The sequence below is a fragment of the Agelaius tricolor genome, unplaced genomic scaffold, assembly GCF_023055355.1.
Source record: "Agelaius tricolor isolate 1412-34295 unplaced genomic scaffold, bAgeTri1.0.p SCAF_1, whole genome shotgun sequence".
Taxonomy (NCBI): domain Eukaryota; kingdom Metazoa; phylum Chordata; class Aves; order Passeriformes; family Icteridae; genus Agelaius; species Agelaius tricolor.
The window spans coordinates 13269675-13287930 of record NW_027269261.1 but is presented as its reverse complement, the minus strand read 5'-3'; the positions used below and the strand labels follow the sequence as shown (position 1 = coordinate 13287930).

Here is an 18256-nt window from a genome sequence, read left to right as displayed (position 1 = left end):
AGACATCCAGGTGGGATGGTTGTCCAGGTGGGAGAAGTTACTTATGCTGGGACAGTGGTGGTGAGGCCACACATGGATTGCTGTGTCTGGCCTTGGCTCCCCTTCCCAGGCCAAGGGGGATGTGGGGAAACCAGCAGGGCCCAGTGGGGCTGGGTGTGTTCAGGGCCTGCAGGATGTTCCCCCTCAGAGAGCTGCAGGGAGCTGGGCTGGCTTAGGCTGGGGAGAGGTGAGCTGGAGGTGGCCACAACCACCCAGCAGAGAGACACAGAAAAGGTAAAGCCAAATACTTCTCCACCATAGCAGAGGATACAATAGGTGGTGGCAGCAGCTTCCCATTTGGGAGGTCCAGGTTGGATTTCACAGACTCACCAGGAGCAGGGTGCAGTGTTGGAACAGGTTGCCCAGAGAGGCTGGCAAATCTCCATGCCTGGAGGCTTTTGAGAGCTGGCTGAGTGAAGTTGTAACTGCCCTCCTCTTGTGTCAGTGATGGTTCTGCTTAGGGCAGGACACTGGATGGAGACCTATGGAAGGACCTTCCAGTTCCTCTGGTTCAGTGATCCCATTTTAAAACAGTGACAGCAGTGGATAGGCTGTTTGCTTCTTTGTACTGGAAGGTCTTTGAGAGGCCAGAACCAAGAGCAGACAGCTGAGTCCAGTCTACTGAGATCTCATCCCACCGGGACATGTAGCCTTCATCTGAACCATAGTCCCTCCTTCACTGTCTCTGGAATAAAACAGAGAATCTGTTTTATTTCACAGGAAAGGCAGATTAGGTAGAGTTTTAATTAAAGAATTAACAGCAAGAAGCAGATGAAACTAGCTCTTTCAAATATGTGTTGCCATCATAAATAAGATTGTTGGCAATTGAGCAGTTTAGACTACTAATTCTGTGTGATGCCTGATTTTACCACATAATGAGGCAAGCCCCTCACTTTCATATTGTATTTTTCAAGTTGGAGAAGGGAACTTTAGCGTTCTGAGGTTTAATAATTTAATTTTTCTGCAATTTTTTGAATTTCTAAAATGCTATCTTAAATGTGAAGTTTAACTGTGTTATTGGTGAACAAATAAATTATTGAGGGCCCAGGGAACAGAAACTGTGTAAGCTGGTGGAATCTTCTTCTGTCATTGATTGCCTCAGCATTTTTCAGCATGTCCATCAACATTCAGAGAAAGTCTAACTCTGTGTCACACCTAGGGGAAAGGTCATTGTCCCCTCACTTGTCTGCTCATTGACAACAGGCATGTGGGTGAAGCTTGCTTTTTTTCTTACACGTGAATGTCAAGTGGGGCTTTTGAGTGAGCAGAAGGAAAACCAGCAGCCAGGACAGCTTTCACAGGAGAGCAGAGGGTCCTCAAAAGGTTTCTGCCATCTGCATTTCTTTCCATCCTCTAACTGCTGTGCCAAGGCACTTTCTTCCCTTTTCATCCTTGCAAGGATGACTTAGGAAAGCACAGAAGGTATGAGGAACCTCTAGGGCTAAAAGATAAGTCAAAAGGGTCTGCCAAAGAAAACTGGCATGCAGAGTGATACCTGAGTTACTGACAGGCAGGTGGATGGAAGTGGTGTGGAGTAGAGATGGAGGAAGGATGGCTGAACCTTAGGATGAGCAGGGATTTGGTGACAGATGCTTTATGCTATGAGGCATTTAACAAGCTCTGGATAGGATCATCACATTTCCCACTACTTACAGTGACAGCTGGCCAGCTAATAGACTGCTGGCACTGTGTGCATGGATGTACATGCATGTACGTGGAGAAGATGATGACAACAACAAATTGAAATGTATGAGACCGTAAAATGCATCATCTTGTTATGATTTATCTTATGTATGTTATCTGTGGACCAATGTCAGAGCTCTCCAATGGTCTGAGTTATGACTCCTGTGCACTTAAAGCTCACATAATGGCAGCTTCTGTGTGATGAGTTTAATCCTGACAGAGAATGCAGAAGGAGGAGGGCTACACCACAGAGATTTAATTAGGTGCCTTCTCTTGTGGCTTTCTAGTTCTTCAGAGGACTAACCTGCAGTACTAACTACTTGTTTAACGTGGTCTCTGACATCACTGAGCTGCAATTCTGTTCCAGGCACATTTCTATTCAGGTACTTGTGCGTCACAGTATTGCTGAACTTAATTTTTAAGCTTCCAGCCTCCTGACTGTAATGGAATAAGCACACTCGAGGGCAAAACAGCAACTTAGAGGCACAGCACTAGGCTTCCTTTCACACCCTCCCCTTAACTACTGCCCACATGGAGCTCCTGAACAGGCATTCTGCCTCTCTGTTTTTACTGACAGGACCAGCTTCCTCTTAGCTTTCCCTTTAGATCTGTCTTGCTCACGATGACAGAAAATTCTCCCATCCTCTCGTCTCAGAACAGGCGTCTCAAAAGCAGCTTGCTCTTGGCCTCTGTCAGCAGCAAAAGAGAAGATGCATGTTGGTTAATCAGCTGTGCAAGGCAGAATTATTTAAAGACTCTTCTGTCATTCTCAAGGAAAGATTTTAATTTCAGCATTGAATTTTAAGTTTTTAATTAACTAACTACTTTTTTTCAGTTCAGTGCTTTTTAGCTGGGAGCAAACGTTGCTGAGTCATTTAGGAATTGGGCTGTAACAGCATCTGGCTCTAGCTCTTGTTACAGAAGGCAATACCTGGAGCTTTTAATTGTTTTCTTCTTCCATCTGACTTTCCTTTTGAAAAACTGGATCTAAACTGCTTTGTGAGAAAAACATCTTTTATTCTTGTCTGTCTAAAGAGTACTGTGATGAGTTCCAGTTTTTCCATATGACTATGTAGGGATTATTGGAGTTTAAACTGATAAATAGTAATAAATCTTTAGGGGGTATTCATTTGGACTGCAGCTCACGTGCTGCACCTGAGCATAGGGAAGTGACAGGGGAAATCTGTGAAAGAATTGTGTGGAGGTCACTGCTAGGAGACTCCTCTCTCTGTGTGTAAGCTTCAAGGTTGCCTCCAAGAGAATAGTTAAAATAATAAAGGAAATTTCTGGGACTGGAGTGTGAGAAAACGAAGGACTCCTGTCTTTCCTAGCTTCAAATCACATTTCTATAACACTGCTGCAGTTCCCAAGGGTGGCAGTGAACATTAGTTGTTTGAGGGACAAGATTATATGAGTGAAGCCATTGAATTTAGAAGAACTTATAGGGGGCAAATCAGATTTGCTTGATGCCTTAGTAACAGGACAAAATTTTACTTTATTTTGCTTTGATGGATTATTGGCCTTCCCCTTTATACTTAGGAAATGAAAAATACTTGAAATAGAAGATAATTTCAAAGAGTTTTGACTTCCAGATCTCAGCTCTGATACCAATCTTGGCTGCATGCTGTTTGCAGTTGTTTAATGTCTGCCCTAACTTGTCCATTTGTAAAATGTATGACATGCCCACCAGAGTTAGTATGAATTCATTAGAGCTTCTGAATTGCTCTTGCATCATTCAGAGAAACGTGCTCACACTCCTGCTTGGTATTAGAAGTGAAATCCCTGTTCTATTTCAGCTAATGGCAGAACTCTGATCGACTCCCAGAGAGGTAAGATATCATCCAATTACCATAATTAGATGGTTAAGAATTGTTCAGTTCCAAATTTTGTAATAATTCAAAGGCTGTTACCTCCATGAATTTTAAGTCCAAGGCAAGTATAGCAGGTTGCAAATCTTCTGGTGCTTATGCAGTCACATTGCACTCAGCACTGGAGACCGTTCACATTCTTCGCATTCAGCACATTTTGGAGTCTTGATGAGGCAATTAGAAAATCTGTGTATATAAGCCCAGAAAAAGTATAACAGAATCTTTTCTTTAATGTTGTCACTCAGGTAGTGTCCAGTTCTTTCATGGCTTTTGCCAGCTATTGAGCTCCTGCTACGAGAGTTTTGCTTGAATAGTTAATTTGAAAGTCAAGTGTGAAATGAAGACTGCAAAGACCAGCTCTGTGGGATGTTTTGTGATACTAGTGGAAATGTTCTCTCCAGTCAGCATCTCTAAAGACTATAAAACTCGATTTAAATAATTTTTTTCTACTGTACAGTCCCCAACAGACGTTGACTGTTAATAGTTTTTACAGCTCTAATTTAATCTGGTAGAGTATTGAACTTGTACGTGAAAGGTAATAAAATCCTTTTAGTAGGAAGATGGAGTTTATGTTCAGAATAACAATCTATCAGTTTTGCAAAGATTGTTAAATTGCTGCTTTATAAGTGTGATCAGATTAAGTCAGCCTAGCTGTATTTTGAATCTTGCTTTTCACAGAATCACAGAATTGTTAGGGTTGGAAGGGATCTGAGGAAATCATCCATTCCAACCCCTCTGGCAGGGCAGGGTCACCTGGAGCAGGTGACGCAGGAGCGTGTCCAGGTGGGCTCTGAATGTCTGGAGGGAGGGAGACTCCACAGCCCCCCTGGGCAGCTGTGCCAGGGCTCTGCCACCCTCAGTGTAAAGAAATTCCTCCCCACACTGAGGAGGAACTTCTTGTGTTTCAGTTTACAGACATTGCTCCTCATCCTCTGGGCACCACTGAACAGAGCCTGGCACCATCCCCTGGGCACCCTGGGATATTTACATGCATTGATGAGATCCCCTCTCAGTATTCTCTTCTCCACATTAAACAGGCCCAGATCCTGCAGTCTCTTCTCACAAGAGAGAGAAACCCCTCACCATCTCTGTGGCCTCTGTTGACCCTCTGCAGCAGCTCTGTGTCTGTCTTGTACTAAGAAGCCCAGAACTGGACACAGAACTGCAGGTGGGGCCAAGTAGAGGGGCAGGATCAGCTCCATTGCCCTGCTGGCCACACTTCCCAATGTATTCCAGGATCCCATGGGCCCTCGTGGCTGTGAGGACACACTGCTGGCTCACAGTCAATTTGTCACCCACTGAGGCTCCCTGGTCCTTCTCCACAGAGCTGCTCTTCATTAGGTCAGCCCCATCACATGCTGGAAATCCTAGACCTCAGTTGCAAGCTGAAGAATTGCCTCAATGTATTTGTCCCAGAAGAGCTGTTTGCTATTTTATGAGGTGAAAACTTTGCTGAGGACCCCTATTTCCCAATGTGACTTCTCAGGCTGCTGTCTTTTTGGGTTCTGCCCATTTTTCCTGGGCTGCTGGCTCAAAAAGGTCCAAGGATGCAATGGGGTTGCACTGACCTCTATGAGCATCACAAGGTTGTTGAGCAGAATAACCTGACCTGGCTCTGTCCATGCTTTTCCCCCAGGACTGAGCAGGAAGGATTTAGGATATGAGCAGTTAGCAGGGTGCATTCAAAGCTGTTGGGTAGCTGCAGATGACCAGCTTTTCAAAGAGCTTGCAATAGGACTCCAAGTTTACCTTCAGGAATGGCATTACCAGAGGAATGGCTCTGTGTTGAGAGCATCTCAGGGTTGCTTCAGCATTCCCTGGCATGAGTTTCAAGTGGTTTGTGCATCCATATCGGATAAGAATGTTGGGCCAGGGATTGTGGGAATGGGCTTTGTTGCTGATGTGGGTTTAAGTAGTAGGCTTTCCAGTTTGTATTTCTTCATTTGAAACCTTTTTTGGACAGGTGCTTTGTTCAGTGTGTTTGTGCCTGCATAGTACTTTAACATCAGTTTTCTTGTTTGTATATAATCTGTTACCTCATTAGTCCTGAACAGCAGAACTTGAAGCTGTCTTCATCACCTCAAAAACATCTTGCTACTGAGCTGATAAACCATCCTTCCCTTTGTGTGACATGAATGTTAAAATGTTGTAAACAAGTTTCCAAAGGATCAACAGCAATTTTTCATGCAGGATAAATATTAATTTGTCTTGTAATATTCCTTTTATGTCAACCGCAATAATCTACTGTGCTTAAAGCATAAATATCTTTTCATGTGTGTTTGTCTGAAGTGACAGCAAGTTGCCAGAGATGTTATCAGACACAACATATGAGGATGAGTAACACTACTGCCTTATGACTACAGCTATTTAAAATAGGCAGGGAAAAATTATCATTAGAAGCTGAATATTATTGGTAGGTTTGTCACACAGTATGTGAGTGTTTAGAGGGAATATGAAAAATAAAGTATTTGCATTTAGACCAGCACTTTCTGGAACACCACAGAGCAGTATCAGCTAGTAGCTCTTCTGTCATATAACACAAACATGGGTATATTGGGAGCAAAATACTGACTGCTGTTCCCTCTGCAAACCTTGGCTTCTGTGTGATAATGATGAATGTGCTCAGGACCCCAGAAGTGCTAAGTGCCTGGGTGTGTGGGTGTATATCTAGTTACAATTTCATTATTTTAACTGCATCTCTTCAATATCAGCATCACATTGTGCAGCTAGGGTCCAATTAAAAACCTGTAGCAAAAGAGTCCTGCAGTGACTCATTGGTGAAGATCTTTGTGATAAAGAACAGACCCTCCAGAGTCCTGAGCAGCAGAATGTCACACTGGCAGCCTGAACCATGGTGGCACCTTTCATCTCAGCTAATGTCCCCTGGTATCTAAGCAGCAGCAGCAGAAGTTTGGTGGAAGCTGCAGTGCTTTTTCTGTTCTGTTCACCCAGGGGGATCCCAAGAGTCTTATTAGAGCTGCAAGCCGATAGGAGAAAATAATGGCAAGGCAATTCTAGCTAGAACCTGAGAGTCATACAGTCTACAGAATGATCTCAAAGCATGGCACATGGATTCCCACTGTGGGGAAATACAGGTGAACAGGTAGCTTCTGGTTTTGCTGAGAAAGTCTCTTGCTGTGAAATAGAATGTTCTTGTATCCCTTGGCAGGGATGTGGAATTGATCTCCAGGTGATCCCTTTAGTCCAAGGAGCAGTCTCTAGGCTGGTCCTGGAAATGGTGGTCATATTGATCCTGTGGGGGAGCACCTCAGGAAACAGTGTCAGGCAGTGCCTGAGAGGTTGTGCTTTTGAGGGAAGGGAGAAGCATAGGGATTTCTGTTCAGAATTTATCATTTTCATTAATTATTCCTTTGTGGGTGCCATGGCTTAATCCCAGAATCTCCAAATTCTGCTGTATAAGAAAATGTCTGTGGTATTAAAGTAAGCACCTCCATTTCAACTTGGGAAACTGTTCCCATAACACCAGAGCTAAGTGATGCTCTGATAGTTCCTTGCTTGGCACTTACAAACTAAAAGAGCAGTAAGAGCAGAAGGAGAATGCTGCTGCAGACAATGAAGTCACCTGTGAGATAGTTGAGCTTTCAAAAGCAAGAACAAAGTTGAGTTTATTCCCTCCTCTTTTAAAATAAAACAAACATGTATATATTATAAAAAAATCAATCTCTTTTAGCTCTAGTATTTGCCCAGGTAGGTGATCTCCCCAAAAGTATGCAGTGGGAGGACATTTCTGACAAGACTGTGTTGGTGGTGAGGCCAACACTGTAATCCATTGTGGAGCTGTGCCCTCTGCAATGATTTCTGCAATGATTACCACTTCACAGCAGCTCTGTCCTCCTGGGAACAGCATCCTGGCAGAGTGTGCTGGGGTAACCCCACCATGGCAAAGCTGTATTCCTTGTAGCAATATACACCAGTAGGTACAACTGGCCATGTGATGAGTAATAAGCTGCAACTGCACAGTGTGAGCCCTGCAGACAGAGAGTAGAAATAAAGAAGTCAGAACAAAGGAGATTTGTGACTCACAAATTTGCTGTAGCAGCCACCCCGGCCTACTACTGGACTTCATTGATGATTCAAACCTGACCTCAAGTCAGGGCATAAGAGGAACTATCCTTGGCAGCTCCCTTGATTTAGAACTGCTGCAAGAAAAGAGGGAATGAGAGCTGCCTTTGTTTGTTATTTTTAAAATCTGACTCCCTGTTGCAAGGCAGTAAGGTGTGCAAATGGCTCTTGCACCTGGCAAGTTACCATCAGCAATTATTGCAACACTTAGTGTCTTTCTGCCACCAGCAGAAATCTCTTTGCTCCCTTTCATGTCAGAGATTTCATTGTTCTTATGGGGATGGTAAAATTAAAGCCACAAGATTTACTGCTCTAATTCTCTTTTGTTTGCAACAAAAGGGAGAGACAGGGAAGGATGATACATGTAGCTGGATTTTGTGTTGTTGGGGTTTTTTCCCTTTTATTGACCAACAAAAATGATGGCAAAAACTTTGTTTAAATTCATCAAACAATTCCATTAGCAACTGTATTAAAGACTATTATTTAGACACAGGAATCTTGTTATTAAGGAAGAAAAGCTGTGACTGCATTTTGCTCTCCTCTGTTTTAAAATCTTGACATCTGAGCAGGCTGTACTTTATGTATTTCTTAATGTTTCTTTCAGTATAGATGTTTTCTAGTTTTAGATGTCATTAATGTGGTGTAAATGTCAAGAACACTGTTTTTGACAAATATATAAAAAATGCTGTGCATGATAAATGTACGTATGTGAGGGAAACAGTGTTTGATAGGAATCCAGTTTTCATTTGTAGCCCTTCTGTTATTGCCCTTTGTGTGACCTGAGATGATTTGCCAAATCAGACTTTTTCAGAGGGGACATCTGTGAACACAAGTGCAGTTCCTGTGTTCTAAACCAGCACCTGACTGTGAGCTGTTAAAATCTGAGCTCTTGACTCTCAGTTCAGTGGAGAGAATTGAGGACAATCAAATAAGGACTATTCACCAGATGCCTCATGGAAGGAGCATGAACTGCTGCAGGAGCCCAGAGTGGCTGCTTTGCACCTCCTGCTCCAGAGCTTACCCACTGAGGTGAAAAGGAGAAGGATTCATTTGTAGCTCCTCAACAGTATTCCTTAGACAGCCTGGACATCATATGAGCCATGCTCAGTGATGTAGGAGATCATTTCTCTGAAGCTGCAACCTTGGCATTTTCAAAAACAAGCTTCTGCTCTGGCTTAAATTCATGCACATTTAAAAATAAGCTTCAATTACAGCCCTGTTGAGCCTTAATTTCTCTCTCAATGAAATTACTCTTCATGAGACCTGCATGTTTTCAGTATTAACAGACAGGCTGTATTAATGGACGCTCCAGGTAATCAAGACAATGAGATTTCATTTCCTGACCAGTATTGCTAGAATTTGTGGAATATCATGCTTTTTCTTGCTCTGAGGGTTGGTCCCTTTCATTTGCCAGCTACAGGCTCCAGTGTGCTTGTTCTGTGGACAAATTGATAAATTAGTCAGCTGCCGAAAGGGAGTCATTTGACTCACCTGAAATGAGCAGCAATGGGATGAAAATACATTACCTCTGTCCCACTGGATAAGCCTCAGATTGTATTGAAATAGAATTAGGCCAAGGGAGTCAATGTAGTGGATAATAATGAAATGTTTAATGTGGATTAGCTGCATATAAAATTAATACATTAGAATGAATTGCTGAAGAAATGAAACTGTGTCAGACCTTTATCCTGTCTCTAATATTAGACTTAAAACTGCTGCAGTCTTCTGTTTATAGAAGAGCATAAGAAAAGCTATTGAATTGGTGTTCTTTATTTGGGTGAGAGGACTAGATACAGTATAAAGTATTCTAAATAAATATGAATATACCAGAGCTGTAAATCAGGATCCAGCAGAACCAATGCTAATATACTTGGGTCTGAACCAGACCTGAGGGGTTAAAGACAAGAATCTAAAGCTAAAACTCCTTAATCACCTGTGTGGGCTTTTGTCTTCTGGGAGTTAAATGTAAATATAATTTTTATTTTGGACCATTCAGAGATGACTTGAAGTGTTGCTTTAATCCTAATAGGTTTAATAGAAAATGGGCAAGCTTTCCAAACTAGTTGGCAAATGAGGTATGGAAGGGCACAGAATGAGCTGAGACATAAAACTGAAATTATTCATCTGTAATCTAGGAGGCCTTGGGGTTTTTCTAATTGTTAAAGCTTTCTTGTTGCATCCTCTGTTCCAGGTTCTTTTCTGTTTCTCAACGCATCAGAGAGGCCGAGCCCCACCATCCTGAGCCCTTGGCTGAGGAGCAACAGTGATCAATGTGTGGTTCAAGTGGCTGTGTACAAGTTTTACCAGCAGAGTGGAGAATATATTGCTCGTGTCCATCCCATTGATGAGAGCAGCAGCGAAATCCTGTCAGAGGAGAGTCCAGAGAAACACGGGTGAGTCTCATCCCCTCGTTTGACTCACAGCTTGAATTGAGAAAAATCACTCGACTGTGTAGCCATAGTGCCACAAAATGCATGCTGCCCATCTGAGGGGAGCAGGACATGCCACTGACAAGATGCTTGTCTGGCATGGGTCTAAAATATCGTAGAAGGTGGAGGTTGGTGCTTATTTTATTATACAAAACATTAGCAAATTTCTGGATCCAGGTAATGGAGTTTCTAAGTCAACACCATATTTATTCTCAGTGCTTGCAGGTACAGGTAGAGTGTGGGTACTCATCCTCAGGTTAAAGATTTTCTGCTTAATTCTCTCTGTGTGATTGCTTTTTACTACTTCTTAACCCACGTATACTATTGGGCTTAGAATATCTACTGAGTCTTTGCAGTTTCATGTGCCTGCATACATTTTCAGTTTTGTCTTCACTTCTGATTTTTTTTGCCCATAAAGCTGTTCAGAACTACTGGCAGGGGAGGAAAGCTTTTGATCTTTCAAGGGTGCAACTGTTTGAAATGTTTTATCCTCTTTGTGCAATTAATCTTGATGATGTTTTAATTTGTCAGACTTCCTGTGTATTCTTTTAAATTTTTGTTAGCAGCAAAACAGCAGGAGATGAACACAGTAAATATTTCAAGATGCTGTAGGAGTAGAGTAACTCGGAATTTAATTTGGATATATGTGAGGCTAATGTTCTACCTGCTCTATATACTGACTATTTAAAATTTTTATTTCTTACCTTTGTTGTGAAATGTGTTAGGAAGCATAATTTTTATGAAACATCTCAAATGTTCTTTGTTTTGATGTGATAGATTAGAGAGTTCCTAATAGCAAATCCTGCTGGCTTGTCCTCGTAACAAGATGTAATTATCTGATTACTGTCTATAGCAAATCCTGTACCTTCCAGTAGCAAAAGGAGAATGTGCAATAAAAAGCCTTGCAGGAGATAACCTAACTCATAGAAACAGTTTGAATAGTTGTAATTCTTATATAACACATGGCCTATAAAAGTGAGGAGGAGAGCTTGTGTGTGGATCTAGATCATACTTAGTTCCAGCAACATCATCCAAATTGTAAATTGCTGTTGATGTCTGGGGAGAGGTAATTAGAGGAGCCACAGCAGCTGTCTTCTTCCTTAGCTCTTTGCAAATGCTGTGTTCTGTGTCACAGCTAATAAACATGCTTTGTGCAAAGTGCCTCCTGCGTTGGCACTGCCTCTGCTCCTTGGCACTCCCAGGGAATGTTGCTGTGTGTGAAATGCTCAGCATGGAGGAGCTGTGCCTCGGATCTGTGGGTGGGCAGAGCTCTCTGGGAGCCCAGGCGAGTGCCAAATGTAAGGAGCCTAGAAGGGAAGGGAAAGATTGCTTTAAGTACAGTAACAAACTCCTGCCTTTGCCATCTGCTGGGGATAACATGGATGACTCAGCTGTGTGTTGCAGATGGAGATTGTCACTGCAGTAAAGAGGGTTTGTGCTTTTGCAGAAGGTGGCTTTGGTTATAGCTTGACTGTCCCATATGCTTGCCAGAAGTGCAGCTTGCTCCCCAACAGCGTCTCTGTGGGGTGTAGATGGCTAAGGATGTGCCTGTGGCTTTCATGGGTTTGTATGTCTGACTCCTTGGTACTCCATGTGCTGGAAAACTCCAGTTGGAGCCACCAGCTGGTTCATTTCCCCTCCTCCTTTGGTCCTGTCCTTCACTGCAAGAGGCAGTAACTCTCCTCTCAGCTCAGCAGTGCAGAAAAACGGTGCTACTGTGCCCACATAAATGTCCCATGGGGATGGTTAAATGGCTTCTCACAGCCACAGATGAGGAGGTAGCAATTTGTCACCATTTGCCCTGAATCTTCATTCCAGAATTTGAGTGCCCCTCCTTTGTTTAGAGGGATAATATTAGCTATTCCAGCTCTGATAACAAAACATGTAAATCTCAATTTATAAAGCATCTTTTTTCCTTTAAAGAGGAATCCAGTATAGCTGATTGAAAGTCAAGAATAACTCAATGGTGTTCTTAAATGAACTAGCAATCCTACAGTGGAAATCTGTTCTGTTCAATATATTATTTTGTCTTGGAAATTGCAAACAATTGTGTTCTTTTATAATGAGTTCTTTGACCATGCTATAACCAAATAATTTCTAAAATTTTATAAGGATTTTAGCTCTAGGCACAAAGTAATTGAATTCCCCAATGATGAGTCTGTGCTAGAAATAAAAACACTTTAAAGTTTCACCGCTGACACTTCTTTGATTCTATGTGCTTTATATATTGCTTTGCAAACCAGAGGTGTAAAGTGTGTGACTTTGTATGTGCAGTAGTGAGTCCATGCCATTGCTTGAGATCAAGCCCATAGCAGGAAGAATGTGTTTTATTGAAAAAAAAATGCATATGAAGGGTGATAAAACAATAAGTTAATTTCAGGGTGGATTTTCTCAGATCTTGAACTATGCACAGCACTAATATCTTCTTTCCTTTTTTTTTCCCCTTTTTAAATTGTATAACCCAAATTACATCTTTTAAGATCTCACAAGGTCTTCACAGTTCACCTACATTTACAAGAGAAAAAAGCAGATGCTGTCAGGTATTACTATTTCATTCAGGGTGAAACCAGGCAAGCCAAGGTTTTGGGTGACAGCACTTGAGGCTGATTTTAAGTAGAATATATGTAAAGCTATGAAATTGTATTAGGTAAAGACAGCATGGCCCCCAAATATTTATTTGTTACCAGAGCTCCCCATGTTGTCTTTGTGTGTAAATTACTGGGTGTGATTATGCATAAAGACTCAAAACAGAACTATGGATGTTCTGTTTGCTCCTCTGGTCTCATTCTTCAGAAAAAAAAAAACAAAAAAACCCAGCCTGTGGACTAGAGTTGTATGAGTTCCATAATGAGCCAGAGGGGTTGCAGAAATGGTTGTTTGGAAGACACCTGTTTGTTTTATTTTCTTAGCTGACATATTTCCCTGCAGCTGATGTGTTGCATGCAGGAAGAAAGGTGGCTAAGCTAAGATGCATCACACTGCAGTAGGGTGAGGATGCAGTAGGGTGGGGCAATGGAACACACACCAGGAGCAGAATGGCAGAAGTGAGGGCTGGGAATGGTTTCTGAGGGATGAGCGCCAGAGGCTGCCAAAGAGATACTTGTTTTGTGGTACACAGAAACTCTGCCAAATACAGCCATAACTTTGTTATATAATATTTAGAAGAAAGCTTCCTACTCACTAGGTAACTATGTCCTTGTTTATCAGTTCAGCAGAATTATGTACTTGTTAAAATTATCATTAATTTTAAAGAGGCGTAAGGTTTTACTCCAGTTTAACCTGTGGGCTTTGGAACACCTTTGGTTAGACCTTCCTTACTTAACTCCTAAACAATCAGTAGGACTCCTCTCTGGGGGACGCTACATCACTGTGTACTATCAGAGTTACTTTTGTTGCATGGCAGTGTTTCTAGCTGCGCTGAGTCTGTGGATGTTTTTGATGTGGTTAGTCTCTTCTGACATCTCTTGCAGCGCTGTTGGGTTTTACAAGCACCCGCAGATGATACAGGGGGAGAAGCAGTGCACTGCTATTGATCTTTTGTAATGGCAGAAGAGTTGTTATAATTCCTGCCATGCAGCACAGCACTCTCTGATTTATCTCAAATGACACCAGATGTGGCTACTATCTTTTGCTGTTTTTCTGTTTCCATGGTGCTGTATACAATCCTTTCTTGCTATTTAATGGGGTTCCCATTTTCTATTTCTGTAGGTGAGGAGACATCAGGTATGTTCATGTTGCATGTTGGTAATTTAGCAAAGCAGAATTGCTGCCATGGTTTGAATGTTGTCTTCTGGGTACTTGTCAGACTGTCACTGTGGCCACTGATTTAATTTCATCTCTCATCTTTTTTTTTCCTATGTGTTACATTTATAATTATAAAGCAAGTAAGATTTTAAGTGTGCTTAGTAGAGTGGAGAGAACACAAAGGAAATCAAGGAAATCTTGTCAGCAAGGTTAGAGTTTGTAATAAAGGATTGATTTTAATTTCTTTTGATCTGTGTATTTTGGAGAAATTAGAATTGGGCAAGGACAAAATTATCATGGTTCATTTTAATTATCATTTTTACTTTACACCTCTACTTGCACTATTAATGGTGAGCTGCAGTATTATATACTATATATCAAACCAAACTTTACAAGAACATAGCAAATGACACCTAATTTCAATGTGGTCTTTTATTGTCAACCTCCCTCATCACCAAGCTTGAGATTGATATGAAGACTTTTGTGTAAATGTGTGAAGTTGAAGGTGTTTCTGAAATAAAACATGAAATGTGAACATGTATGCGTGAGAAAAGAAGTCATAAAACGCTCATACTTCACACAGCCAGCACTTCAGTAGGTGTATGAATACCGGTGCACAGAGCACTTCCAGCAGAGAAAGTTCACCTGGTTCTGAAGGCTGCTGCAAATCATAATAGGCTATTCCCTTTCTGGCATCTACAGCTTCACTTAAGATTGATTGCATTGATAGATGTCAAGGAAAATATATGAAGGAATCAGTAGCATCTGTCACATTTGACCTTGGGGCTTGAAATCTGAAGGTTATTTCTTGTACTACTCTTGCTCCTTTTCTTTCTTTTTTTACCAGTAGCTTCAGTAGCTTGTCTCAGTGACCAGGTACTTAATAGAAGGATTTTTTTGTTTGATTGTTTTATATTCTTTTTGCAATGATGGGGGATGTTTGTTTGGTTCTCTTCCCCTTCTTGAAAAACTTCACTAAATTCAAGCCTTTGTTTTGCAAATGCCTGGGCTAAGACATAAAAAGAATGAAGACCAACATCTTAGTGTGTATTTGGGGCATTTAAACTTATTTTTAAGTATCAAAATATGTCTCAAAATTTGCAGGATATTTTTAGTCTGGGAGAATTCTAAATCTGGAGTTCAAGTGATTCAGTTCAAACTATGCATTTGAGAAATTCAGGTAATCCAGGAAATTAATTTGGATTTATGGATTCATTAGAAACTAAGCTCTCTCACCCTGATGGCCAGGCACCACTAATCCTTAATTTTAGAGAGATAACTTGAATTGTCCTAGACAGAAAATTAGCACTTAAACTTTTTCTGTGCTATTACCCGCTGGCCAATTTTTAGTCCCATTCAGTCTGTAAAATTAAGTGCAAAGGAAGGAAAAAAAGGGGAAAGAAATGTAAAGACAAAGTTGGTGTTACTTTTCCCACTTCCCTTTTCAAAGGATACTGTACTCAATACCTCGGAAGAATCAGTTTGATATTTTTGATAGCAAATGCTTACATGTGGAAAAAAAATTTTCTTCTCTACCTAATAAACCTTTGGTTCTTCCAGTACCTCAAGTCTAGACCTGAGGAAAGCTTTAACTCCATTGGTCATGGCACCTTGAGGAGGTTGTTGCTATTTAGTTTTTGGTTTGTGCAGCATCATGGAATCAGCTGGCTGGAAAAGACCTCTGAGATCTTGGAGTCCAACCATTGTCCAAACACCATCATGTGTGTCAACCATACCATGGCAGCATGTGCCATGTCCGGTATTTTCTTAAATATCTCCAGAGATGGTGACTCCACCACCTCCCTGGACAGCCCATTGCAACGTCTCGTTGTCCTTTCTGTGAAGGAATTCCTCATAATGTCCAGCCTTAGCCTCTCCTGGTGCAGCTTGAGACTGTGTCCTCATTGCTGGTTGCCTGGGAGAAGAGACTGACACCCACCTGGCTACACACTCCTTTCAGGGAGAGGTAGGGAGTGATAAGGTCTGCCCTAAGCCTTCTTTTCTTCAGCTTAACACCCTCAGCTGCCCCTCACAGGACTTTTGCTGCAGACTCTTCACCAGCTCCGTTGTCCTTCCCCAGCACCTCCATGTTTTTCCTGTAGTGAGGGGCCCAGAACTCAGCACAGGCTTTGAGGTGTGGCCTCACCAGTGTCAACTACAGGAGGACAATACTGCCCTGGTCCTGCTGGCCACACTCTTGCTGATCCAGGCTAGGATACCCTTGGCCACTTTGGCCACACTCTGGCTGGTGTTCAGTGCTGCCAGCCAGCATCCCCGGGTCCTTTTTGGCTGGACAGTTTTCCAGCACTTGGTCTTGTTGAACTTCATACTGCTGGGGACATTTATATTGAAATCATTCAGGATCTGTAAGGTAAAATACAGTACTGCAAAGTTTTAGGCAATAGTATGAACCTAATATACAAATGTCTGCACATCTGTAGACCATTTTTACATTCTACTTGGGTACAAGATGATGTGGCTCAAGTTGTCACTTACACACTAGGGTGAAGTAAATGTCTGTACACTTCTGTTTTAAAAGTCTTGGTAGTTTTGCTGCTGCTGAAGTGCTCTGTTATTACTTGAGATAAACATGGGTCCTTTTTGGAGATATTTTTTTCTTTAGAGCATGCCTTAGTTTTCCATGTAGCCTTAAGACAAAAAAGCAGTGTCTTCAAAGTGCTCCAGAAAGGTTTGCTGTGTTGTCAGTTGAGATTGGAGTGTAACACCTTATTTCTTCTTACATCTGTATGGAAGAGAACTTTTTATTACAATTAATGATATATTAATATTACCAGAAACGGAATTTTGAGTGCCATTCACTATTGTGGCAGATCTTATTGTGAAGGTACAATATCCTAAGACCTCTTGGACCAACAAAGGCCAACTGACTTAATTCAGTTGTGAGTAATTGAAATTACTTTTTTTAGCAGTTGATCACAGTCCCAATCAAACTGATGGAAAATCAGTTTGGGGCAATCTGGTGGGAAAATGCTCCTTCTTTTTTTGTAAAATATGTTTTCAGACAGTTATTACCTGGCAGTGCTGCCTTTTATCGATGTCTGCCAGATTCATGCAAATGGGAAGACCAAAGTGGTGTAGCATACCTCCAATAACAATGATGAAACAGGATGGAGGATGTAATTTTAAAGTGTAAATAAAGTAGCACATGAGAAATGTGTGTCAAACATGAAAATTTTGCTTACTACTGAAGCATATTACTTACTATGTAGAGAATGGGAAAAAAAAAAAAGAGAAAAGAGAAGTGTACTGTTCAGGGTAAGGGCTCACTTTTTACCAAGTGGAATAGTATTTTCAGCTGCTTTGAACATAGTCCTGAACACACTGTAGTGTAGGAGGACTGGAGTGGGGAGCAGGATTCCCAGTGTGCTTTGGCACAAGGATCCTTGTGGCTTCCCAAATAATCACAGGGCCTGTTGGTGACCTTCGACCCTAGGAGCTACTTCTGTGCAAGAAACCTCAGAGTCTGACACATCAGACTGTAGAAACAATGCCAAACTGACCACACTGAGAATTCAGCCATCCTTTGTTGGCCTGGTTTGGATATTTGTTCTTTGAAACCAAAGATTCTTTAATATGAATCATTTCTTACAGAGCTAAAACAGACCACTCTGAGCAACCTAATCCAACTTTATACTGTCTAAAGCCTGGGCACAAAGATTTCTCATCTTAAACTTTTGTACCTTGTATCCTTCAGAGTTATTTTCACATTCCTCTTCTATGGTTATGCTATTCTCACTTTCCAAAGTATGGGTTGGCTTTTTTCCCCCCATTGTCTCATTCTTATTTCCTTGTTTTATAGATCTTGTGTTTTCTTCTCTACACAAAGGCTACTACTTCAATTTTTTCAAGTCATCCTAAACTAATCTTCACAACCTCATGTTGATGTTAGTCCATGCTGCACTTCTTATCAGTTTGGACATGTCAGGATGAATTGAGTTTTGATAAAACCTAAACAAGTAAACCACCTGCCCCACACCACCCAGCCTCCTCTTCCCAAGCCTGCACAAACACTTCAGTTTGACATCTTTTTCTTTGTTTAGGTGTCCTTTCTGCTATATGAAAATGCAACAGTCTTTTTAGGATCCTTTGATGTGTCCAAGTATCTTTGCCCATAGCAAAATTCTTCCGACATTTGTTTCCAGACACTGGGCAATTAATATTGCCGGCCTTGTTTCTTGTTATTTTTCCTCTGCCCTCCAGCTAAGCTCTCTGTCATTCTGCTGTTGGCCAAGTTTTATATCAAACCTGTGATATAATTGCTTTCTGTATCTCCTACTTACTTTTGACCTTAAAATCCATCTGAGTTGTGTGCAACCTCCTCTGCTGCTGTCCCATTTTGGAGCATGGCTTTGTCGTTGTGTGCAATTTCCTTGGGGCTTTCCCCGCTAA

The 18256-nt window shown here is 41.5% G+C and overlaps 1 protein-coding gene across 2 annotated transcripts in view; it reads left to right on the top strand.

Annotated features, from left to right (window-relative positions):
* Positions 1 to 18256, top strand: part of ALK (ALK receptor tyrosine kinase) — a 307510-nt gene that overhangs the window by 131275 nt on the left and 157979 nt on the right. For both annotated transcript variants that reach the window (XM_071423517.1, XM_071423510.1), the window contains exon 4: positions 9865 to 10066. In XM_071423517.1, coding sequence (XP_071279618.1) covers positions 9865 to 10066 — 202 coding nt within the window. The remainder of the gene's footprint in view (positions 1 to 9864; positions 10067 to 18256) is intronic.